Raw genomic sequence first — 26,431 nt, forward strand, 5'->3', positions numbered from 1 at the left:
AAAACCCAGTATTGGTCATAGACATCCAGCATTGCTTTGATGTCTTCCAAACCCAGTATTGATCATAGACATCCAGCACTGCTATGATGCCTTCAAAACCCAGTATTGGTCATAGACATCCAGCACTGCTTTGATGCCTTCAAAGCCCAGTATTGATCACAGACATCCAGCATTGCTTTGATGTCTTCCAAACCCAGTATTGATCATAGACATCCAGCACTGCTTTGCTGCCTTCAAAACCCAGTATTGATCACAGACATCCAGCATTGCTTTGATGTCTTCCAAACCCAGTATTGATCATAGACATCCAGCACTGCCTTGATGCCTTCAAAACCCAGTATTGGTCATAGACATCCAGCACTGCTTTGATGCCTTCAAATCCCAGTATTGATCATAGACATCCAGCACTGCTTTGATGCCTTCAAATCCCAGTATTGATCATAGACATCCAGCACTGCTTTGATGCCTTCAAAGCCCAGTATTGATCACAGACATCCAGCATTGCTTTGATGCCTTCAAAACCCAGTATTGATCATAGACATCCACTGCTTTGATGTCCGCAAAACCCAGTATTGATCACAGACATCCAGCACTGCTTTGATGTCCGCAAAACCTAGTATTAATCAAAGAAGACATTTAGCATTACTTCTATTCATGTAAACTCTCCCGGCAACCAGAATTTAAACATAGAATTCCGTTTTTCAAAATGATTGCCATTTTTACTGCCTGGGATCATAATATGGATATTCATAGCATATTTTTTTAATTAACAAATTAAATTCATTGGATTTTCTTTTGCAATATCACAAACGTTCGTCGCACATTTTATGTTCTGTATATAATATCACTCATTTGTAAGAAAATATCTTGATTTCCATAATGGCCATTTTCCCGTAATGTCATGCGACAATTCATTTGCGTTGCCTGCGGCTTAAAAAGTTTTTTGGAAATGATTCAGTAATATGATACAAAATACCGCGTACACAGTACAACATTTAAGTTACATATGTCGTTTAATAAGAAGGCGAGAATTACCAGAGTTGTGGGAACACAACTGGAAGAATATATAGATATTTCATAGTAATTGTTAAACTTTCGTTCGAAGAAGGTCTAACTTCAAATTCCACTCGGTTTCTGGGCTAAAGAAAAGATATCAAGTTTTTATCTTGCCGAGTACGTAACGTACATACAAATATGTCTGTTTGGATTTACAGATAAGAGTCATTCTAGAAATATCACTGGAGTTAAGTTTACTTTTTTCTGTCTCTCGAAATATTTACACTATATATCCCTTTGTAAATACAGCACATACACGTCTAGAATCGGGCTTAGAGCATGAAAAGGGAACAAGGGAGAGGGTTTGAACTTTTCAACATGTTTATTGATATGAGTCATGTCATTCAAATGCTTATAATTCTGTACAATATAGTGTAAATTGTTTGGAAATCAAAACTATCGCATTGATTTTCTTAGTATATTCGTGTGTTTTCAGACACCAATATTTATGTTTTCTTCGATTAATTGATCGTTTGCTAGCTTCATTAATTCATTCGTTCGTCCACCCGTCAGTCCAATCCACCAACCCTACCTTTTATCCTTACTCTCATCCCCATCCCCATATCAATGCAACATTGTTATACTGAATCTCATACCAATTCAACCAATATCCCATCCTAATCCAATTCAATCCCCGTTACACTCCCAGTGGGAGTGATGTCTACTATAACATGTATGTGTCTCACCACTACAAACACGTGTAATAAACAGCAGTGGGAGTGATGTCTACCATAACGTGTATGTGTCTCACCACTACAAACCCGTGTAATAAACAGCAGTGGGAGTGATGTCTACCATAACGTGTATGTGTCTCACCACTACAAACCCGTGTAATAAACAGCAGTGGGAGTGATGTCTACTATAACGTGTATGTGTCTCACCACTACAAACCCGTGTAATAAACAGCAGTGGGAGTGATGTCTACCATAACGTGTATGTGTCTCACCACTACAAACCCGTGTAATAAACAGCAGTGGGAGTGATGTCTACCATAACGTGTATGTGTCTCACCACTACAAACCCGTGTAATAAACAGCAGTGGGAGTGATGTCTACCATAACGTGTATGTGTCTCACCACTACAAACCCGTGTAATAAACAGCAGTGGGAGTGATGTCTACTATAACGTGTATGTGTCTCACCACTACAAACCCGTGTAATAAACAGCAGTGGGAGTGATGTCTACCATAACGTGTATGTGTCTCACCACTACAAACCCGTGTAATAAACAGCAGTGGGAGTGATGTCTACTATAACGTGTATGTGTCTCACCACTACAAACCCGTGTAATAAACAGCAGTGGGAGTGATGTCTACCATAACGTGTATGTGTCTCACCACTACAAACCCGTGTAATAAACAGCAGTGGGAGTGATGTCTACTATAACGTGTATGTGTCTCACCACTACAAACCCGTGTAATAAACAGCAGTGGGAGTGATGTCTACCATAACGTGTATGTGTCTCACCACTACAAACCCGTGTAATAAACAGCAGTGGGAGTGATGTCTACTATAACGTGTATGTGTCTCACCACTACAAACCCGTGTAATAAACAGCAGTGGGAGTGATGTCTACCATAACGTGTATGTGTCTCACCACTACAAACCCGTGTAATAAACAGCAGTGGGAGTGATGTCTACTATAACGTGTATGTGTCTCACCACTACAAACCCGTGTAATAAACAGCAGTGGGAGTGATGTCTACCATAACGTGTATGTGTCTCACCACTACAAACCCGTGTAATAAACAGCAGTGGGAGTGATGTCTACTATAACGTGTATGTGTCTCACCACTACAAACCCGTGTAATAAACAGCAGTGGGAGTGATGTCTACCATAACGTGTATGTGTCTCACCACTACAAACCCGTGTAATAAACAGCAGTGGGAGTGATGTCTACTATAACGTGTATGTGTCTCACCACTACAAACCCGTGTAATAAACAGCAGTGGGAGTAATGTCTACCATAACGTGTATGTGTTTCACCACTACAAACCGTGTAATAAACAGCAGTGGGAGTGATGTCTACTATAACATGTATGTGTCTCACCACTACAAACCTGTGTAATAAACAGCAGTGGGAGTTATTTCTACCATAACCTGTACGTGTCTCACCACTACAAACCCGTGTAATAAACTGCCGTGGGAGTGATGTCTACCATAACGTGTATGTGTCTCACCACTACAAACCCGTGTAATAAGCAGCAGTGGGAGTAATGTCTACCATAACGTGTATGTGTCTCACCACTACAAACCCGTGTAATAAACAGCCGTGGGAGTGATGACTAGTATAACGTGTATGAATTCAATGGCTGAAATTGCATTTGAACGTCATGGATCATGGTTCAAGGAGATTTCTTCATGGAAGAAAACTGGAATCATGTATAATACATTGTTTCCTGGCGTATGAAGGTTCCGGTAAAAGCTGCTTCCCTAGCTCTTGATGATTTGTGAACTTCTATACGTAAATGTTACTTAAACATTTCTCCGTTACGTTTGTGTTAATTATTACATGGACGTTTTGATAGTACTGGGCGCGTTTAAGACATTGTAAATATATATCAATTTTGGATATTGCTTATCACCCTGAAGACAATTTTCACACAACGCTGTTAAAACGCAATATATGTCCAAGGCTGTCTTCATATGACCCTGGGTGTTGAGAAGACGATAAACCTCGATCAAAGAAGGAAGAAAACAACATTGTAAGGCTGAATCGCTTGTAACACTTTTCAGCAATTTAAATTTATCCTGACACCTCGCCCCATACACGTATTCCTACCACATGCGGACAGGAATCTTTCATAAACTTGGCATTCAGTGGGTGTGTTTATACATAGTCCCGTATTATCCAATATATTAAACAAGATTTAAATCGTATATACGCCTGGATTTATAAATATGGCGTTTTGTTTACGTTTGTGTCTACGTACAGAACATAGAAAATCTTTTATCATAGCAATACCCAGTAATGTCATATAATAATTGTTCGGTAGGTTATCTGAGGCAAAAATAAATATTCTGGAACGGTGTCTCATAATAAAGACTAGAATCTATCGCCATGAAATCTTGTTAACTATTCTCACTAAGATTAACTCTCATGTTTTTATATCCATTTTACATTGGTCAATATTTTGTCCCGAAGGTCAAAATTTCAGGATGTAAATACTGTAAAAGTAGAAATTTTCGCGTGTGACCATTTAAACTGATCGCGGTGTGGAAATTTTCGCGTTTGCAATAGTCCGTAAATGTGTACCGTCTTTTTATATTTTCTACATGGCTATTAACTACAAACATATTTTGTGTGTGTGAAGTGGGTGTTTTTTTATTTTGCTTATTTTCTCAAAACCGCGAAAATGTCCACTCTTACTAGTTATGGTGTACTGGATATATTTTGATAATATCGAGCACCAGCTACATGAAGATTCAATAATCTAACGACGTCTCTTTCGTTTAGTTTTTCCATTGCAACCGTCTAGAAAGAAGAATCTTGAGTTGTTAGGAAATTGTCTTCAACTTCACCAATGCTTTCGTTACGGATGATAAACTAGGTTAATAGTGTTCCTTAAGATACGGAACGTTGGTGACATCGAGGTCAAGACAATGGCTCTTCGAGAGACTGTGGTGCTCTATGTTATCAAGACAATGGCCCTTCGAGAGACTATGGTGCTCTATGTTATCAAGACAATGGCTCTTCGAGAGACTATGGTGCTCTATGTTATCAAGACAATGGCTCTTCGAGAGACTATGGTGCTCTATGTTATCAAGACAATGGCTCTTCGAGAGACTATGGTGCTCTATGTTATCAAGACAATGGCTCTTCGAGAGACTATGGTGCTCTATGTTATCAAGACAATGGCTCTTCGAGAGACTATGGTGCTCTATGTTATCAAGACAATGGCTCTTCGAGAGACTATGGTGCTCTATGTTATCAAGACAATGGCTCTTCGAGAGACTATGGTGCTCTATGTTATCAAGACAATGGCTCTTCGAGAGACTATGGTGCTCTATGTTATCAAGACAATGGCTCTTCGAGAGACTATGGTGCTCTATGTTATCAAGACAATGGCTCTTCGAGAGACTATGGTGCTCTATGTTATCAAGACAATGGCTCTTCGAGAGACTATGGTGCTCTATGGTATCAAGACAATGGCTCTTCGAGAGACTATGGTGCTCTATGTTATCAAGACAATGGCTCTTCGAGAGACTATGGTGCTCTATGTTATCAAGACAATGGCTCTTCGAGAGACTATGGTGCTCTATGTTATCAAGACAATGGCTCTTCGAGAGACTATGGTGCTCTATGTTATCAAGACATGCAAATGAATACAAACAAATGTAACATACAAAGGGACAATATTCGACAGTAACACGTTGTTTTGTTAAAAACATTCGACAAGCACGATACTGAAGTACAGGAAATCCTGGCACCCCTTACGGTGTAGACACTCTGTAAAGTGTTCACTGTGACAGTAGGGGTCGGTGGTAGTATCAATACCCACTGGGAATGTCTGATACTGTGTTATCAGTATCTTGTGAGGTTAAATCGTCCAAATATAAACGTATCTCGGTCGCCGATATCGTCCAACAATTTGTTTTGTTTAGTTTGTTGCATCTCAAATATGACATCATGTGACATACAAAGACCGGAGAGAGAGAAGATAGTCGGATAAACTGAAGTCTATAGATAGTGCAGGCGTCCTACCCGGAAGATAGCCCAAACATGAAACCTGTTGCAACATAATTTATTTATGTTTTTAAAATAATGAATATCTATATTATAACAGAAGTAGTGTAATAAAATCACCTTTTCGGGAAATGCTTATTTTCTTCCCACTTTTGGACCAAAAAGATGTTACAGTCATATTTGACCAACTTTAAAGTGTAATACCTACATCTTAGGAGGCATGGTAGTCTAGTGGTAGGACGCCGGGCTCGTGACTGAAGGGTTGCGAGTTCGAGTCACGGCACGGCAATGTGTTGTATCTTTGAGCAAGATACTTTACTCCGCTTGTTCCAGTCTACTCAGCTGTATAGGAGTACGTGGTTGGGCAGTACTAGAAATGTAGAATGCTACCTGTGAGCGCCGACATGGCAGCACCGACTGTATAGTCCCAAATGGGATGGAGAAAGATATCGGCTGGTTGCAAAGGCCCTATAACCACGGATAATATTTTGTGAAACGCTTTGAGACGACCAACGAACTAGGTTGTGATAAAGCGGTATATAAGAACCTCTCATTATTATTATCTTGTGCACAACGGTCATGAAAGTATACTTATATATGTTCTTTTTAGGAAGATGTTGATTCGTTTACATGAAACATCGTGGTTTTACTTCAATTTTCCTCATTGTCTCCTATTAACAACCGTTTAACTTATTAACTTACCGTCTGAAACACATACACATTCGTGTTATTAGGTTGCTATTAACTCGTGCTAACATGATATCCAACGGGAGCAATATTAATTATTTTGTTCATTACATTTTAAAACTACCTACAACGATAAGAATATTAAGTACAATAAGACAGTGAGGGATATTCTAGCATAAAATTAAACGCCATATTCTAATGACGTCATACTTGACAACTAGACTGCGCGCCATTTTGAATGTGTTGCACCGTGTAGCAACGACGTCAAACATTTCAAGAAAAAAATATCTTCTTAAGATTAAGCAGCCATAGGTGACGATAATGGCGAATTTATTTAAATGGAAACACCACGTTTTAATACCTTTTGCACATGTATTATAAGTTAAATCTGATTGCACTTGCTGGGTGCACACATGACTATGCAGATAGATAAGATACGATTGATCCTTAAATGAGCTACATAACCGAAATTCACACCCTTTACTGGGGTTTAGTTAGCTTCAGGAGGCGTAAAATAACATTGAAAACGACGACAACAAACTGCATCTTACCTGTAATATTTGGAGTGGATCCATGGGTAGCATTAATACCAATACAAACACTTCTTTCTTTTAATATGAAAATGTCACTGGTTTTGTGTAATGTTCAAACTAACCAAACTTTGAATATATCTTCTACCTCATAATACAGTCGTTATCCTTACTATAATGTTGACTACGTGGTGAGAGAACCACTCAAGTTCATAATGGACAGATTTTAATGCAATGCTAAGGATTATCCTAAAATATATTATGAATGAATTGAATCGGTTTTGTGATGTTTCTTATTCAATAGAAGTAAGTTTTATATTGACAGATACGTATTTATTAAAGCATCTTCTGACTTAAATGTAGATTTACATTGATGTACCTGTATGGCTATATTGTATAATAGTGATTACACGTCTCCGAGATATAACACTATTGGTTACAGATGAATGAGCCCTCTTTTCGCACCGCACCAACAATTTATTTTGACTGTATATCTTGATTTTACACACAGTAAACACGCTTACAAAACTGCCTCTAGATCCTGGACAGTAGCTGACGATATGATATCACCTTGTTTTTTGGACAGGTGTAGTATCTGCAAATGTCTTTAACCTAAACAAAGGCGTGTGTGACTTTTGTGTAGGTTTGAAACAATGCGGACAGGTTGAGCCGGTTGTTTGTGTGATTTCGAGGCAGATGTGCTGTTATCAGATCGACGACATTTTACTTCATTTGGATGTTTTAACAAAGCATCTTTACCTGAAACCGACATATGAACGCTTGCACACATGTGCTGAACACATGTAAGAGGTTATCAAGTACAAAGTTATCACAACATCGGATAAACTAAGTAATATATGCCTCTTAGGACTGCAAACTGTACGAAACGTTGGACGCTAGAGTTTGTCATTCCACTTCGAAAGTTATTTCATATAAATTTTCGGGGAAAGACTTGCATATGAAAAGCTGGGAGCTTGTTTCTTGCCTTCCCGGAGACAGAAAACAAAGAAGCACATTTATAACAGGTATGTAGTGATACCGAGTACTGTTTAAGTAATCACAGCACTGATTCAATTCTTTGAAGAAGTATTGAATTCTGAGTAAATTAATTTGGTCGGTAATTGCATCATGTTCAATACTACAAAAGTTGAGGATCATTTCAAAACGATTTCTTACAACAATACGTCACTAAACACTTATTGTGGAGCTGAGGAGACAGGACAATGCCTGCTTGTCTCTGGTCAAAATGACATCATGTTAATTTCATGGATTATATACTATAGCCTATATAACGTTGCTTCTCTCCTTTCATCTGATATGTTAATGTTGTGCTTAAAAACAAATACCAAAATCATTTTTCTTCGTACACCTAGATGTTGTTGCACAAAAGCTTTTTGAAGAAATCTACACCAAGATAAGTTTCATGAAACAACCTATTTTTATCCCTCTACACGATATGAAAATATGTTTTAAATTTTCCTGTCTTTGTGTGATCATGTTGAAATATATACATCATCCAGCAGATTTACAATAATTTTGATCAAATGTCATTTCAGAAAACAGAGCCGTTAAGCTAACTAAACTTTTCAGTCCTGATAATTTTGTTTTTGTATGATTTTAAAAAGGAGAGCGAACACCTACTCCACCCCCGACTCACTCCCTAGATCAATATGTATAATTAAAATATTTTTAGATTAAAATTATATCATAATACCAGTGTACATTATTGATCAAAAGCACTTTGTACATTTCTGAAATATACTGCTACGCATCGAGTCTCCTGAGGAGTGACACCTTAGGGTACACTGACTTTATATTACTCAAGTACATCAGCGTTATCAACTCCCATTTGAAATTGAAACCTAGGTGTGCTCGACACCAGTGAGCATCGAATTTTTAATTAAATGTAAACGTTCGTTTTAAGTTTGCAATTAGGGTTTATTATTTACCTCCCAGTAAACATGATATATATGTTCTAAACATGCATAGATTGAAACATGATATACGCGAATTGCAACGGCAAACAATATGTATATCTTGACTGATACCTGACCGTATTTAATAAACTAGTTGTTAAAAATACGTGCACAATGACTTAATCACAAAGAGGTTGACATTTCAAAATTATTCATGTCAAAACAAAAATGAGGAAATGGCTTGTTTGGGGAGGTTGTTATGTTTGTTTCATACACTTGAGGCACAGATACCTACACCGAAACATGAGATGGGGGTTACTAAATACATAAATCAATATATTATGTATAAAGTAGCTCTTCTGTTTATGTTATCAGATATGTGTGACTGAGGCCAGGTTTTCACATCATGTGGCATATGCAGACAATTCTCATATTTTTTTCGTATGCAATAGAGCAATGCATATTTAGATACATCTATGGTTAAGCATCAATACTCTCCATAAAGCAACGCTCCGGGTCCAGAACACCAGGTGACATATATCAGTTTGAATGTGAATTTCAATATTATGATGGATTCCATCGAAGACCACGCGAAACAATGGGCAACACTAGAGCATGCCAAACAATGGGCAACACTAGAGCATGCCAAACAATGGGCAACACTAGAGCATGCCAAACAATGGGCAAAACTAGAGCATGCCAAACAATGGGCAAAACTAGAGCATGCCAAACAATGGGCAAAAACTAGAGCATGCCAAACAATGGGCAAAAACTAGAGCATGCCAAACAATGGGCAAAAACTAGAGCATGCCAAACAATGGGCAAAAACTAGAGCATGCCAAACAATGGGCAAAAACTAGAGCATGCCAAACAATGGGCAAAAACTAGAGCATGCCAAACAATGGGCAAAAACTAGAGCATGCCAAACAATGGGCAAAAACTAGAGCATGCCAAACAATGGGCAAAAACTAGAGCATGCCAAACAATGGGCAAAAACTAGAGCATGCCAAACAATGGGCAAAAACTAGAGCATGCCAAACAATGGGCAAAAACTAGAGCATGCCAAACAATGGGCAAAAACTAGAGCATGCCAAACAATGGGCAAAAACTAGAGCATGCCAAACAATGGGCAAAACTAGAGCATGCCAAACAATGGGCAAAAACTAGAGCATGCCAAACAATGGGCAAAAACTAGAGCATGCCAAACAATTGGCAAAAACTAGAGCATGCCAAACAATGGGCAAAAACTAGAGCATGCCAAACAATTGGCAAAAACTAGAGCATGCCAAACAATGGGCAAAAACTAGAGCATGCCAAACAATGGGCAAAAACTAGAGCATGCCAAACAATTGGCAAAAACTAGAGCATGCCAAACAATGGGCAAAAACTAGAGCATGCCAAACAATGGGCAAAAACTAGAGCATGCCAAACAATTGGCAAAAACTAGAGCATGCCAAACAATGGGCAAAAACTAGAGCATGCCAAACAATGGGCAAAAACTAGAGCATGCCAAACAATTGGCAAAAACTAGAGCATGCCAAACAATGGGCAAAAACTAGAGCATGCCAAACAATGGGCAAAACTAGAGCATGCCAAACAATGGGCAAAAACTAGAGCATGCCAAACAATGGGCAAAAACTAGAGCATGCCAAACAATTGGCAAAAACTAGAGCATGCCAAACAATGGGCAAAAACTAGAGCATGCCAAACAATGGGCAAAACTAGAGCATGCCAAACAATGGGCAAAAACTAGAGCATGCCAACAATGGGCAAAACTAGAGCATGCCAAACAATGGGCAAAACTAGAGCATGCCAAACAATGGGCAAAACTAGAGCATGCCAAACAATGGGCAAAAACTAGAGCATGCCAAACAATGGGCAAAAACTAGAGCATGCCAAACAATTGGCAAAAACTAGAGCATGCCAAACAATGGGCAAAAACTAGAGCATGCCAAACAATGGGCAAAACTAGAGCATGCCAAACAATGGGCAAAAACTAGAGCATGCCAACAATGGGCAAAACTAGAGCATGCCAAACAATGGGCAAAACTAGAGCATGCCAAACGATGGGCAAAACTAGAGCATGCCAAACAATGGGCAAAAACTAGAGCATGCCAAACAATGGGCAAAAACTAGAGCATGCCAAACAATTGGCAAAAACTAGAGCATGCCAAACAATGGGCAAAAACTAGAGCATGCCAAACAATGGGCAAAACTAGAGCATGCCAAACAATGGGCAAAAACTAGAGCATGCCAACAATGGGCAAAACTAGAGCATGCCAAACAATGGGCAAAACTAGAGCATGCCAAACGATGGGCAAAACTAGAGCATGCCAAACAATGGGCAAAAACTAGAGCATGCCAAACAATGGGCAAAAACTAGAGCATGCCAAACAATTGGCAAAAACTAGAGCATGCCAAACAATGGGCAACAATAGAGCATGCCGAATTGGATTCACTTTCAAAATGGGGCAAATTCAACAGATCTCAAAAAGTAATTAGCTTCTTGAAATCCAAAATGAAAACGAAACATAATCTCCATTGCTTGACATTTAACCATACTAACCGATCTGTATGATTAGGATGTAGTTGTGTCTGCGGACAAAGAACTTTATAATTTAATCCTTGTCTGCAATTTCTTTTTACATTTCCAGCTTCAAAAATGAACTAGAGGCTAGCGGGATAATCTAGGTAATCCTACTGACCCATTTTCCAATTCGTCTAAAAACGAAATTTGATTTGATTTGATCCCAAAACTTCACAAGAATCCTTATAAACAACATGCTCTCCTATTTGATCATCAAAAGCATTATCAAAACCTCTTGCGTCATTCTGAGTAATTTTTGCGTACATGGGATTTAAATTTTGAAGAATCCAAAAGATGACTTGATCATCATTATTCAACATTTGAGTTTTCCATTCTTTAAAGTACCATAACTTATACCAAAATGAAAGAACGCATTTGCTCTACTACTATGAGAGATTTCTTTTTCTTTTTTAAAAGTCGAGGGGTGAAACACGACAAAGACTAAAATGAAATACACTGAGGATGAAATTATGAGAATGAGAAAGACCCCTGGTTGGCAATATCTTTGTGAAATAGTTGGCAAGACTTCCTGTTCTGATTTTACTGAACTCCAACATGTTACCATTGGTCGCCCTTTGTCCTCTTCTTTCTCTTCTTTGATGTTTGTTCTGTCTTTTCAGCCCATTTGCGTTGTGCTATTTATGTCATGGTGTCATCCTATTCCGTTTTCCTTCTTACTCCGATGTTGTTGACCTTTTTGTGGACACAGTACCGAAAGATGCACCATAGATGTCTTTATATGAAGATCTGAGATGGTGGACTGTGCGTGCAATTTGTTGTGTTCCAAGTCGCTGAACCATTCACAGCGACTTGATGTGACTTTTATAGTGGTTAAGGCGTCTGACATTCTGCTACCACTAGCCCTCCATCACTGGGTCGCGGGTTCGAGACCTACGTGGGGCAGTCGCCAGGTACTGGTCATAGGTCGATGTTTTTTCTACTAGAACTCAGGCTTCCTCCACCACCAAAACCTGGCAGGTCCTTAAATGACCATAGCTGTTAATAGGACTTAAACCACAAACAAACCAAACCAAAGGTACAACTGTTGCACAGTTGGGCCAGGACACATCCGTCGACTTCCGAAGGCGGTGGTACGGGTTTGTAATGAGTTTGACTGACGAATGAAACACTTCGGGTAATGGAGACCTTGAACATTGCATGTCTAGGCACAGGTAAATTCTATGCCATTTTTGAAAGTAGATCCGTCCTATATCCACGCATAGAAATGGCATGGTTCTGATACAGCTTACACACCGTCTCAAAGAGAGTTTGAAGCAAATCAAACAGTAATGACATTGCCTCGTATATCGAAGTGTTCACATTTTATTTAGCCACCTTCAGTTCAGAAAAAATATATATAATAAAAAAGGCTTTGAAGTACCGGAAAGCAGCAGTGCAGTAACCGTATGCGTTGATATATTTTTACCTACACGTCAAGATGGTCTAAACATACTTAACATACCTAATACAACTTATCCTCAGGCCCCTGTGGTTACATACTGTGTACTTAGAAGTCAAAACTGTTAAAGCCCGCGGGTGTAATGCAAGATTTATAGTCGACTATGTGTATGGGTGTCGAAAGAAAATTTCTTAAAGGGAAATGTTCTTAATTATTTTTTTAAGTTCAAACAAATATATATATAATATTCACGTGTGTCAATTACAAAATAACATACGTCACGACAATATTATCGCAGTACGCAAAAGTCTTTTTTTCTCTCTGCTTATGACGATTGTTGAAGATGTGGTGTAATTATGTATCTTATATCAATGACTGACGTACATATTTTACAAAAATTGACGGGTTTCATTTATTTGGACTGTGTATTTATGAAGCTTGAGTGCAACAATCATTGTTCCACCAATCCGTAATACTCGCTATTTTCATGGGTATTTTCCCCCTGGTAATAAATTGCCCAGGGTAATGAGACTCAATTCCAACCCCCCATCCTTGAAAATGATCCAATTGCACTATGATATATCCCCCCTGACCTCTGACCTCTGGCTCCTGGAACCTTATCCCTTTAAAACGACAAACCTGGCGAGACTGATGATGTGTGTTATCCAATATCAAATCAATGTTAAAACGTAAAGTGGGGCTATTCCATCAGAAATGTATAACAGGGCCGACATCACATACATCTACAGGTTTGGTATACAGGCGATCAAACGTGTTCCCAAATTAGTATGTAGGTGTTAATACTCATCAAAATACAGGTAAACATGTTAGGTCTGAATTCATCAAAATGCAGGTAAACATTTATGCTGGATCTGTATGTCATACGTATACAGTCATGGTTACTTAGCGATATATAAATGTATACTTATAAAAACATGTTTGTCAACATTCTGGTATATATGATAAACTTAAAAGTCGTCAATTTTATGAGCACACACATAGTATTACAGTACGGTACCTGTTATCTTAACCATATTTCAAATATAGAAATCCGTTTATCCATAGAAACATATAGGCATACTAACTTCTTGTTATTCTCATCGTAACCAATTTCTTTCATTTCCTGATGCACCCCTTCCGCCCTCCCCTCCCTGATTTCTTCTTCTTCTCTTTGTCTGTTATGCTATCAAAATATATGTAACAGTGCCGTCCTACTGTCAGGTTTATTAATAAGGAGACGAATAGATTTAAGTTTGTACTTGTTTTCGAATCCTCTTTGTTGATTTTGTATTATTTTTTCACTGCCATATATTGAATAAAAATACTGTTTAAACTAAGGCCTGTTATGTAATGATTCACGGTACAAAGATGTAAAGCCTATTGTCTAAATTTCTGAATGATTTATTTCGTTAAAAACGCGTTATAAATCATTGCAAAATGACTGTCTCACTTTTGAATTAATTTTTATTTAGAATAGCCGTATAGAAAAACTATCGTTAAACGTCCGCTTGATATATAGTGAACTAGCCACAGTTTGTACAAATAAAAGTTCGAAATATCAAAGGTTTAATGTTAAGCGTTGATGTCCTATAATTTAGATCAGACACGGTCGTGTCACCTACACGAGTTGACACAGATTAATGTGTGGGAAATAAGTTGTGGTGTCTCAAAACTCAAGCTTTAGTCATACACATGGGCTTCAATTCGTGTTATAGTCATGGGCATCAGCAGAAGCACACGGTGAACATTTCAGGACTATAACGTTATAGATTGGTTCAGGTATTAAACAATGATTGTCAGGAATGGAAAAAAAACGTAAAATCCCTGTGCCCGTCGCTATTTTTTGTAAGCTGTTGTAATTTGAAATGCTAAAACGCTGTCCTAAAACCTTGAAATAGCAAAAGCAAAAAACACGTTGATTGTTCCAAAGATATATTTGCTTTTTTTGTGCTTGTTTTGTTTTGCTCTTTGCTTTTTTTTAAGTGTGAAGGGTAAAAAAAAGTATAAGTTCAAAATTTGAAATAAAAAAAAAATCGCGGATTTATTTTTTGACGGAAACAGTATGATCAGTTACCTTATTTACCTTATGACAAAAAATCGAGGACATTTCTTATATAAATACTTATAAAGAAACATTCTACCTTCCTATGAATGTGAATTAAATCTTCTTCACGAGTTTCACACTAAAACTTTCAACAGAAATCTCAATTGATCAAAAGTTATATAAATATCCGTACTCTGTCTCGGCCTGTTTTCTAACGGGTATCGATCTACACTGGTCAGTGTATTTGGCACTTGTGCCTTTGCTTGACCTCAGGTAATTAGGTCAGGGTGGATCAAGGATCGCCGATAATCCCTGCTGTGTAATTACAGCTGGTCAACAGATAACCAATTCTCGCCTGCTGAGGATAAACATCACGGTTTGACCATACAGACTTGTCTACTGGCACGTGTATAACGGCGTGTCGCGTGCAACTAGCATACAGTAAAACGTTAATCAAATATTTTACCTGTAGTTATTGAGCAATGATGATACAGGTTACTCCAGGCTGTCTGTGAGGATGAAAACCATTACAGGCGAGAATCTTTAGGAGAGGAACTAATATAAGCTCTAAGCTTGCTTACCAATCCCAGTGTAATTATATATGTATGTAATTAACATGTTTGAATATTGAATAAATACTGTTTTAAACTAAGAATACCCCATACCTGTATTTGCCAATGTAACAACATTGTAACTACTGTATTTTACTTTAATTATTATCGAAATATTATACATTTATGGACTTCAGGTGAGGTCTATCCCTGATTTATGAACCTGGTCTGAACAATATTCACAGAAGCCGAAGGCCGAGGGGAATATTGTTCAGAGCAGGTCCGTAAATCAGGGATAGACTGAGACTGAAGTCCACAATTGTTTTATTATATGACATTTTACAATGAGATTATGGATGGCATGGACTATTTTGGAATCACAGAGTGAAGGACTTCAAATACAAAATAACATACACAAAAATTGAATTTCAGATTCAATTCATGTGATATTTAATTTCAAGTAAATATTGTTTGCACAATCGACATCATTAATATTCACATAGTTCAGAATTTAATGAGATCATTCATATGTAGTTGAATTCAGCTGTGTGTTTGGTAACAGAATTACAGACTAGCTGGGAAATTGCCTAGGCCTATTTTTAGTAGCGGTTTGCAACACTTTTCTATTTATAGGTCGAGGTCTGGAACACTTTTCTTTTCAAAGAACGAGGTCTTGAACAGATGATTTGATTGCAATTGGCTGTTAATCGATGTCGGGGAAATTACCCAGGTCTTTTTTTAGTAGCGGTCTGTAACACTTTTCTATTTATAGGTCGAGGTCTGTAACACTTTTCTATTCATAGAACGTGGTCTGTAACATATTTACAGACTCGTCACATGACGTCGCTCCTCCAATCAGGGCTGGGAATTAGCACCAGTCATATAATAACACATGATAACGCATTTACCAAGATTCGAATGCGTTGAATCGAATCATGCTATATAATTTTACCTAATTTCTAAGTCCAAACGTACAACTGGCCAACACAAACACTGCCTTCTAAAGATATTTAAATTGAGTTTAAATTTAAAATACTCACCAAGTCGTTTTGCTTCGTACTTTTGAATACAACACGTGTCTAGGTTTGTTTTAGTATGTTAAATACTCTAGAATTTAAAAAAGAATATTTGTGGTGTCACTTTACGCTAATGTGTTAATGAGGTATAGAAAGATGGTGTATTATATACGGGTTTGTTGTTATTGTCTTCGTTAATTATGCGCAGATTTAGCATACATAGGTATATCTGTGTCATATCTAGGTAAGAGGGTACCTCAATGACCTTGGAGAGATAGAAGGTCATTTGTATTTTATGGCTCAGGCAGGTACGGGTACAGGTAAGTGGCATTGATTAAGTCCTTTAACGTCGTTCTACTGTTATACATAGTACGTTATTATAATTATTTTTTTGCCTATGTTTGACGTAATTGTTTTTACTAATCAAATCAAATGTTAATTTAGAGAAGGTACCCCCGTATTGGCCATTCTTCCAGGCACATGTCTTTTTGTTTTTCTTCCTTCTACAATCGCCGAGATTTCCTTTAGAGGCATAGACGTTTATAACTCGTTTTGTATCCGTCTGTACCGTTCAGATAAGCAGATATTTACACAGGACGAACTACAATATCCAAAACGGGGTTTATCAACTTCCAACAGGAAACATAATACCGAGATAAGCAGTATATGGTTCAGGAATAAAACTCGGTATTTTTTTTTAGACCGAGTTGTTTCCCTTTAGTCATTAGTCGTACATAGGTTGATTTTCCCCCCAAAAAGGTTGTGAGCTCACCATTTTCACCATTGTGCAGTTAATTTAGGGATTGTTATTTACACTTCATTAATTACCCAGCGCCATCGTTGAAAGGCTCACAGGACCGCAATTATATGATTCACTCCCCTGACGTCAACGTTGGTAGGTCTGTCTAGGACAGATGTCACATATATGTTGGGACCAGGTATAAAATAACATATCATTACATCCACCAGGTTAGTATTGAAAAATTGATTTTTATAATTTGTTGGTATTAATGATTTTGTTTCAGGTTTCAATATGTTATGCCCTCTGATCTATTATTTCATATTTTTCACTTCTAAAAGGCCTATTAATTAAAAATCTACAGGGGTTTGGGGTTGGTATAGAAATATATTTTCCATAACTTAAAAAGTTGATGCATAGAAATGGTAATTCACGTGCGCTATCTAAGTCCCGGTATACATGCAGTAATAATACATAAGGCCAATAATATTATAGGTCTTTCTTGTATCACCATTGGTACCGTTGTATGGCACTACGTAAATCTCATGACCTCATACTTTAAACTGTTTCGGTACCAGCTTACTGTTTCGGACATTTAGGAAGGAATAGAATACCTAGACTGTGTGGTATAACAAAACGGATAGCTCAACTTGTAAATGTTACCGCAATATACCAGCATAATGACACTCCTGTCGTTACATTTCCTGTTTTATGCAGGCTAGCATGTATTTCCCTGTTTGTAGTGTAGATTGCACATCCTCATCAGTTCATTTTACTCAGATACATATTAAGCCATAGTTTATACGTTTCTGAGTAACTTCAATATTTCACACAAAAAGCTGGCACCACGCCCATACTTCAGTTTCTTTTTTTTAACATGAAAATACCTATTAGTGAATTACAGATAATACCACGGAATATGATGCTATCTAATTAAGTCCGTGATAATACGCTTAAATTGATGTACATGTATGTATATTATAATACATAATAATTATCCCTTGTGGACGCTTTAGCAAAGACAAGATAATAATGAAATTTCCCTCTTTCTAGAATAAGAACGCGGAAAATGCTCGTATGAAAACAGCTAGTGCACGTTCCTGGGATACAAAATCATTTTCACCTTTAGAAAACCCTCAAATAACCTAACAATAGAATAAGTAGACACTGTAGAAGCTCGGCAGATAATTAAAAGCACGTGAGTAATGTGATGTACCGCCGTAAACGTGAATGACAATATACTCGGCATACGTCAGCTTGCTGCAGCGGCTGAAGGAAAACCCAATGAGCGAGTGCGGTACATCTTCACGGCAAGACACATCGGCTGTTCCAATAATATCATTTACTCCATCTTTCTATGAATCATAACTCGTGACTTAATACGAGATGCTTAGGCGATTTTAATCTTATCGGTGGTATTGTAAATAGCTGGTAGATTAAATAGACTCCCGCCTGAGCCCGGTACAGGTACATGTGCATTTATTATGTAAAGAGGACCGTCTCCGGCTTGACCCCGAGGGAATGACATCACAGCATTACTAAGCCATATTTTGCATTGACTGGTGAAGCGGCCATTTTCCTGCAGACATTCTACTTTTATTTGGACGATATGGGGGATATTATTGAGTAAGCTGTGCAGCTGATGATCTTGTTCACATCAGAAAACCTTGTTTTATAAAATGTGTGGATTTATTAAGTGAATACTGTCTGTGTGTGATGACTGAACGAGAAATCGCCCGTGTTGGCCAGCACGCGCGACTTCAGTCTCGCACCTGCCTTGACCTAATCAATTTCTATGTTTATTTTTGGACAGCTAGGGGTATGACATTTGACGTAGGGATATCTCGGATGATAGGGATGTAACGGGTGGCAACAATGGACACCAACCCATCGGATTACTACTACAGGGAGTATGGAACCGGCGAGGGAGAACTGCCATTTGCCATGCTTCAGCTTGATCCACCAGACCGAGCCGTGTTAAAAATAGCAGGTATGTTTATAAATCGTTTTGTGTAATCTTCCTCCAGAAGCGTTTTATCTTATCAGTCACATCCATGATTCGTGTATTGGTATGTTGTTAGAACTATCATATTTCCACCATTACACTGTTGCTAAATATAACCCGCGGTTCTACCGTGACCTTAGAATCCACGTGTTATGTCAATCAATTTTCACCGGTAATGCAAATATATCGTCGTGTTTTCTCCAAGTAAACACTCCGAAGGTGTCCTTTGTTTACGTTGTCATGTTGAATTGTTGATGACACAGGCGTACTTACCATGAACGCTTGTTACTATTATTGATTAAACTCCACACAGTCAAAGTGAAACCTCGCATTAAAATCTAGGACATGTTATGTTACTTATAGTGTAGGTACAAGCGTGTACAGATTCGGGACCTCCACTCCGCCGAATTTGTTACTAAATTTAGACCCCATTGATACGTCACTGGAGTGGTCCCCCTACCTCCGCGGTAGTAAATCCTACAGCTGTTATTGCCCATGCAATGATGTCATGGTTGACTGACTACACAGGTACAATTGTCACCTGTGTAAGGAGCATGTGTATGTTCTGTAGTGAAACATTGGGCACATACCAAGGGTGAACCTTCCCCTTGAAGGCTGGGCAGGGAAAGTCACAGTGCCTCTTATGTGTTTTACTTGTTATAAACGAGAGGACATTTATTTGCGCTCTGGGATTTAAACACATGAGTCAGTGGTGGTGTTGGTGAGCTACTTGTGAAGTAAAAATGTCGCTGTGAGGACTTTGATAAGGTGGACTGACAAAGTTTTTGTTGCACTTTCGAGACCCGTGTTCAAGCGGTGTATATAGTTATCACCGATGTGTGATTTACCTGGATTCTCACCTGGGAATTAATCAGTGCTGATTAGATTTGAATGATCAGATTACATAATTGGGAGGATACAGATAAAATTCTAGTGACGAAAATATTAGGTGTATACCAGGTTCAAATAATGCAGGCATTAAATTTCTTATCTTAAAGTGTGGAAAGTTTAAGGTGTTGTAAAAATGTGGGGTAGTACTTCGCAGTATGACCCAGCGGAGGTCCCCCCCTCCCCTCGGGCCATGATGCAGTATGAAGAAAACCGGAGAAAAGAGTCGGGTAGGTATATAGCTATAGGCTAGTGTGAGGTCGTACCTCTATCCGTCAACAAGAATAACCCTACTTAACCTTTATGCCCAGGTAGCATGCGATTTTAAATGAGCGGGTATTGAGATTTATACCTGTAATTGTTATATAGGTATATAAGGTGTAATATCGACCCTGTAACAAATACACTATTGTATAGAACATTCCCGTCCTATTGTACACATGTAATATAATATAAATATTTTTCTAAATAGGTTAATATGGCATTTACTCTTGTCGATGTTGACATAGCTATGAAATGTGATCTGGGTCAATTATCAATGGTATTTGTTAAGAGTACATAATCTATATTATATTTCTAAAAATGATGCATGCTTGATTTAGCACATTCAATAATGTTGAAAGTGTGTCGTGACTTCATAAGTACTTCTTTATTTAAAATTTTCATAAAAACATTGTAATGACACTAGTATGGGCTATAAAACTGTTAAAAAAAACCTAAAATGTTTTTTCTCACTTCAGATTTTGTTTGTGTCATAATTATAACTACATAGGAATGTTACTGGGTTTTTTCCCCGAATATCCAAAATGATCATAAAAACTTTGCATGGTAAGTTAATGTTTTAAATTGTGAGGAAATGTTTTTGAAATAATAAGTTGGCTTTTGAAAATGAATTCCTAATTAACATATGAGTCACCTGTTTATGAAATCTGGATTTAATATATACAGCATTTTAAGATTGTATGAATATCTCAGATTTTATGACAGTTTAGTGTCAACGTTTAGCCTTGTCGCCAGCTCCTGGGGCTGTTTTGAAAATTAAAATTTTAATGTGGTATGCGTAGAATCAGATGAAGCATAATTTCAGACTTTAATGCAGCGAATAAAGTACAAGCTAAAAACAATGTACTGTACATGGATGTTATGTATTGAATAGTGGAGTAGGTCATTGATGACATGGGTATCAAAATTAATTTCTAAAATAAAAAAATAAAATAACCCTGGGAGCCTTTAGTGTATATTCATCTATTTGGCATAGGTGGAAGAAGAATTTTGGGGGTTAAGGAGTTGCTTTATACTCTCTTAAACTATTGATATAATCATACAGGTAATAAATATGTTATTATTTTCCTGAAACAGAGAAAGAAGATAACCAACAACATACGTGTGTACTTTAGAATAATAATTGTTCAAGTAATAGCCGGAGGATATAATTAATTTAGGATGTTTACGCACCAGGTACCAGATCACAAATTAATATATAAATATTTACATTGTTTAATGCACACCTCAAGAGGATTGTAACATTCACTAGTTAAGAACAGTAGATACTAGGGGAGCTGACAACCTGTAGCAGGGCATTGTAGAATGACCGTCCCGTCACGTTAGATTGTAATATATGTCGCTGTAGAGGAGAAGAGAATAATGCCACATTCCCCTAAGGACAGTGGTTTGTATCCCATTTGCTCCATGACAAGAAACATATCCGTTGACAAAATGTTACAGTGAGTTAGAATATATACCCCCCCTCCCCTGGTAATCTTGTCCAATGTACTGTCACAGAACAGTGAACAAGCACAAATATCTTCAAATGTTATAGCATGATGTTTCAGTGAGATAGCACTATAGTGTCTTTCAATCATGAAAGAATTACAATGTTTGTGTAATGACATTTTGGTGAGATAGCACTATGGTCTGATATTTGTGACATGACATTTCAGTGAGATAGCACTATGGTCTGATATTTGTGACATGACATTTCGGTGAGATAGCACTATAATTTGGATTGATTTCCTCCATGCTTATATATGTTTTACCAGAAAATCAGAACAGAAAGGAAACCAAAACTAAAAAAATGTATACAAACTGTTGGCTAAATATGTATATATAGACCATTTCAACCAAGTGATGATTGATCACACTATATATTTATGTATATTTATTTGATTGAGATTATCCTTGGATATGACATGAAACCAATGTAGCTGTGACAATAGTTATGTGAGATTTGTAAGGTAATTTGTTGCCTTGTTGATAACCGACTGAAGAACGTACAGATGTGTTAAGAATTAAGATAGTACAATGAAGTTCATGTACATATTTCATCATGTACTTTTTGTGTTATTCTGAAATAGTTAATGTGACCGAATGGAATACTGTTTTGGGTGCCTTTGGCATGGTATTTCAGTGAGGTAGCACTCTAAAAGTCGGCATCAGTGTCATGCTATTACAAGCAGGCAAATACACCAGCATACCCTGCCTCCAGCACACAAACACACAAGCAGGCATACATTACACACATGGAGGCAACCTTAAATGACTTTAGCTGTTGATAGGATATTAAACAAAAATAAAACCAAACCAACCATCCTGTTACAGGTACAAACTTTGTTCAAAACCGTTCCCATGAAAACTTGCATCATCATTATGAAATGCAATTTACACCTGGCTCAAATTTATTGTGTTCATTTATCCATACATTGTTTCCTTGATATTTATTAAGTTTGAAATACATGTATGATGTATATATTAAGTAAGGTTAAATTTTAACTGAGAAAGTTGTACTTTCTACAGTGTGTTTTTCTTCCCTTCAGACCTTGCCTACATTTCTAACACTGCCTTCAAAGCACTTCCTCTTTTTCTTCAGATTGCGAATGAAATAAAATTTATTATAGATATACCTACTAAGTGATTTATGGAGCGTGTTATTGGTATATTTGATATAATTATGAATCTATAATGAAATTTGGTCTAATTTCCATCATTTTTTTCCCATTCACAGATGAAAGGGATGCCGTTCAAAAGAAAACATTTACAAAATGGATTAATAAACACTTGCTGAAGGTAAGGGTGAAATTTATGTCTACGATTGCTTAGTTAAAACAGGTGTATACATATATGTTGTCACATTTCAGTGGAGCGGACCTCGGTTTGAAAAATTATCTGGTATGCACATCCTTACGTAAAATTTGTATTCCTATCTCTAATACACCCTAAATGTTATGTTGATATATTTTTAAAAGTTCACTCCTCCGCGAACTTTTGTGCCATATTTCATCTTTTCAACGTGAATTATGTTAGCTTGAGTGCACCAGACTATGGCGATTCACGGTATACAAGGCCATCAGTCGGAGGTAGAATTTCACCGTTTCTTTTACGTGTAATAAGAGGCGACAGATAGGTAGATGATGGCCTTCGTGTCTTTTATTACATTGGTTGGTAAAAACGGGCCATTTTCCCAGCCCTGCTTATACTATTTTGTACATGATGAGAAACTATTCATAAAATTATTATGTATCGTATATCTGATTTTAGCATTTTTTAAATACTGCACATGTTGTTAAATTAGATTCTATCACACATCAACAACCCTTTCTAAATTATCTTAGGATTTAGAAAACTTAATTTGTTGTCAGCTTTACTGATTTGGAAATATTGAAAGTGGTTTCAAAATATGATCTATATGAGTACCTGATGATATGTGTTGAGTTTTCTTTCCATAAAGAGAGATAAAAGTGTGATGTGAACAATTTTAAGAAGGACAGGAGAAAGTTGAGGAAACTGAAATAAAAGCATACCTCATACGATAACACATTATCTAACTTAGTAATACCTCTATACAACTAGCGGTTAACTGTAAGTGGAGACTCGAGGCAGACAGTAATAGTCACATCCACGATTGCCTTAGTACACAGCACTATACAGAATCCGGTTTAAATTTAAGTGAAACAAAAAGTGTTGAATTTTGCTGTCTAATCGTATACTTTATTTCAATCTAGTTATTTTTTGCTGTTTTTAAATTGGTTCAGATATTGTATATCTGATTGTACGTCTTGGGTGTTTGGGAAGGGACATTTCTGATTGTACGTCTTAGGTGTTTGGGAAGGAACCAAATTGCTTTGATGACGCCAACATGTTAGATGTTTAAGGATGCATTTTTTTAAAAAAAATTTTGACTGTTCGTATACCGGTAGTTAATGCAGATTTGGATGTGGGCTGATATTGGGAGAGATTCTTTAATGTAATTTTGCAGTAGAAAGACAAAACTGTTGTTAAGATGATGATGAGACATTGACATTGTGTGAGAGGTTCACTACAAGGAAACTGATTGTATAACCATACTGTGCTGATGAACCTTCAGAAATCAATCAACCAATCGTTTCTAGACTTTGGAAACCAAAAAGAAAATGTTCTGAGTAATGATATTGATGCCATTTCAATGAATAATTGGTTTCGTTTTAATGTCCTGTTAACAGCTAAGGTTATCCAAGGATGTGCCTCTGTGTGTAAGGTATGCATGTTTGCTTGTGTCCTGGGATTAGTGGCTGTTGGCGTATTGGTCTCCTTGTGATAGCGCAAATCTGATGCCATCTTTATAGTGCTACCTCACTTAAATACCATGCTGAAACCCAGCATTGCATCCACCTAGTCACATTACATGTATATTGTTAATGGGGTAAGCAGTTGTTGCAATTACCCAAAATGCTGAACATCAATTGCCAGCAGGGAATGACAATTTCCATTTATCAGTACTTTAAATTGGTATGTCCTGTCGATGAGTAAAAAAGAAAACCCCCTGATAAACAAGTCGCTCGACTTCTGGCTATTGACATTCTTCGGTCCTCAATGACTCTATCATAATTGGTTAATTCTGAAGGGTTGCAGCATTACTTGGTCGTAAACCATCCCCCGAAATTTGGAAAAAAAGACACTATTATAGCAGTTTGTTCTTAGAGAGCACACTCAATCTTTTTATCTTTTTAATGACATCGCATTTCATTGCGAAGATCGTTTGATGTGAGAGGTACTTAATTGGCTAATTAACTGGTATGACCTTGACAATCAGTGTGAGTGACTATGATTAATAGAAATGCACTCCAGTGTGTTTACGAGTCGGTGTGTAATTAACAACCTGACATCAAGTATTTAAAATGATCTCATTTCAATTCAAATCAACTACTTAACAAAATATCTCCCCTGTTTTTATCAAAAAAACAACAACAAAAGAACTGAAAATTTCTCAATAAAACCAAACAATTAGATATGATGTCTGATTTATGAAGGAACGTTGTGTGGTTTTTTCCGATAATAAACATTAAACAGTAAAAATGTTTTTAAGCAGCATTCACAATTTTCCCATGAATTTAGCCAGGTTTTGCTGTATAGTATTTCCATTGATGGGAGATTTCGTTTACCAACTTCAATGGTAAACTATTGGTCTACATTGTCTATCAGTAGTTTTATGTCTATTTCGGTGTGGGTTATGGTAGAATTCTCCCATTTTTATGTGCAATAGGTACAAATGTTGTTGGTTGTAGGTAGGAATTAGGCCACATAAATGCTGTTATGATTGTAGGTAGGTGGCCACATAAAGGCTGTTATTGCCCTGGGTTAGGGCCGGACCTGTATAGTGTTAGGCAGCCGAGCCCTGTCATCAAACTGGCGGTCATTTGTCACCTCTAACTACTTGACCAGAAGCTATTTTTGACAGCTTTGCAGGTGTGCACCATGAAACACTTTCATCATTTACAATGTGGGCTTCTTTCACCTGAAATCGTCCAGCGTGGCCTGTCACTTAAATGTAGCTGATGATGTAAACACAGAGTGGCAAGTGTTATTGATGACAACAGTGCTACTGTGGGAAGGTTTGACCGATGTGGTCAAATGATTCATATAAACTTCATGTTAGCTATTACAGTAGGTAATACTACAAAGTTTATTTGAGAAAATAAAAGTCTTCTACCCAGCTACTTAATTTTTGGCTGTAAACATACAATACCTTAAAAATTAAACATTGTCTCTATTTAAAATATGTTCAGTGGAGCTAATACAAAATGAAGTAGTAATTTCACTTTATACATGTCTATCAAACAGGCGAAATATACATTTCGCTCTTGTCAGATCTGCTGGGGATTGATTGACACACATAAACTGAAACGCATATTTCTGGTCTTGAGGAGAACCATATGTTTTACCTACTCCATCGTAATGGGTGGTACATAGCAGTGTTTCTAACAGTGTTTTGTTTACACATAAAACCGATATAAAATATGCACATTGTGTGAAAATTTTGACAATAAAATATGATTTAATTAAAAAAAATGTTA

General features: G+C 37.3%; 1 protein-coding gene across 1 annotated transcript in view; it reads left to right on the forward strand.

Annotated features, from left to right (window-relative positions):
* Nucleotides 1-18,471: 18,471 nt before the first annotated feature.
* LOC110443581 overlaps nt 18,472-26,431 on the forward strand; it is a 230,151-nt gene continuing 222,191 nt past the window's right edge. Inside the window, exons 1-3 of the mRNA XM_021487872.1 lie at nt 18,472-18,838; nt 19,026-19,202; nt 23,107-23,168. Of these exons, the coding sequence (XP_021343547.1) occupies nt 19,088-19,202; nt 23,107-23,168 (177 nt within the window). The 5' untranslated portion in view covers nt 18,472-18,838; nt 19,026-19,087. The remainder of the gene's footprint in view (nt 18,839-19,025; nt 19,203-23,106; nt 23,169-26,431) is intronic.

This window comes from Mizuhopecten yessoensis, unplaced genomic scaffold (assembly GCF_002113885.1).
Source record: "Mizuhopecten yessoensis strain PY_sf001 unplaced genomic scaffold, ASM211388v2 scaffold716353, whole genome shotgun sequence".
NCBI classification, from domain to species: domain Eukaryota; kingdom Metazoa; phylum Mollusca; class Bivalvia; order Pectinida; family Pectinidae; genus Mizuhopecten; species Mizuhopecten yessoensis.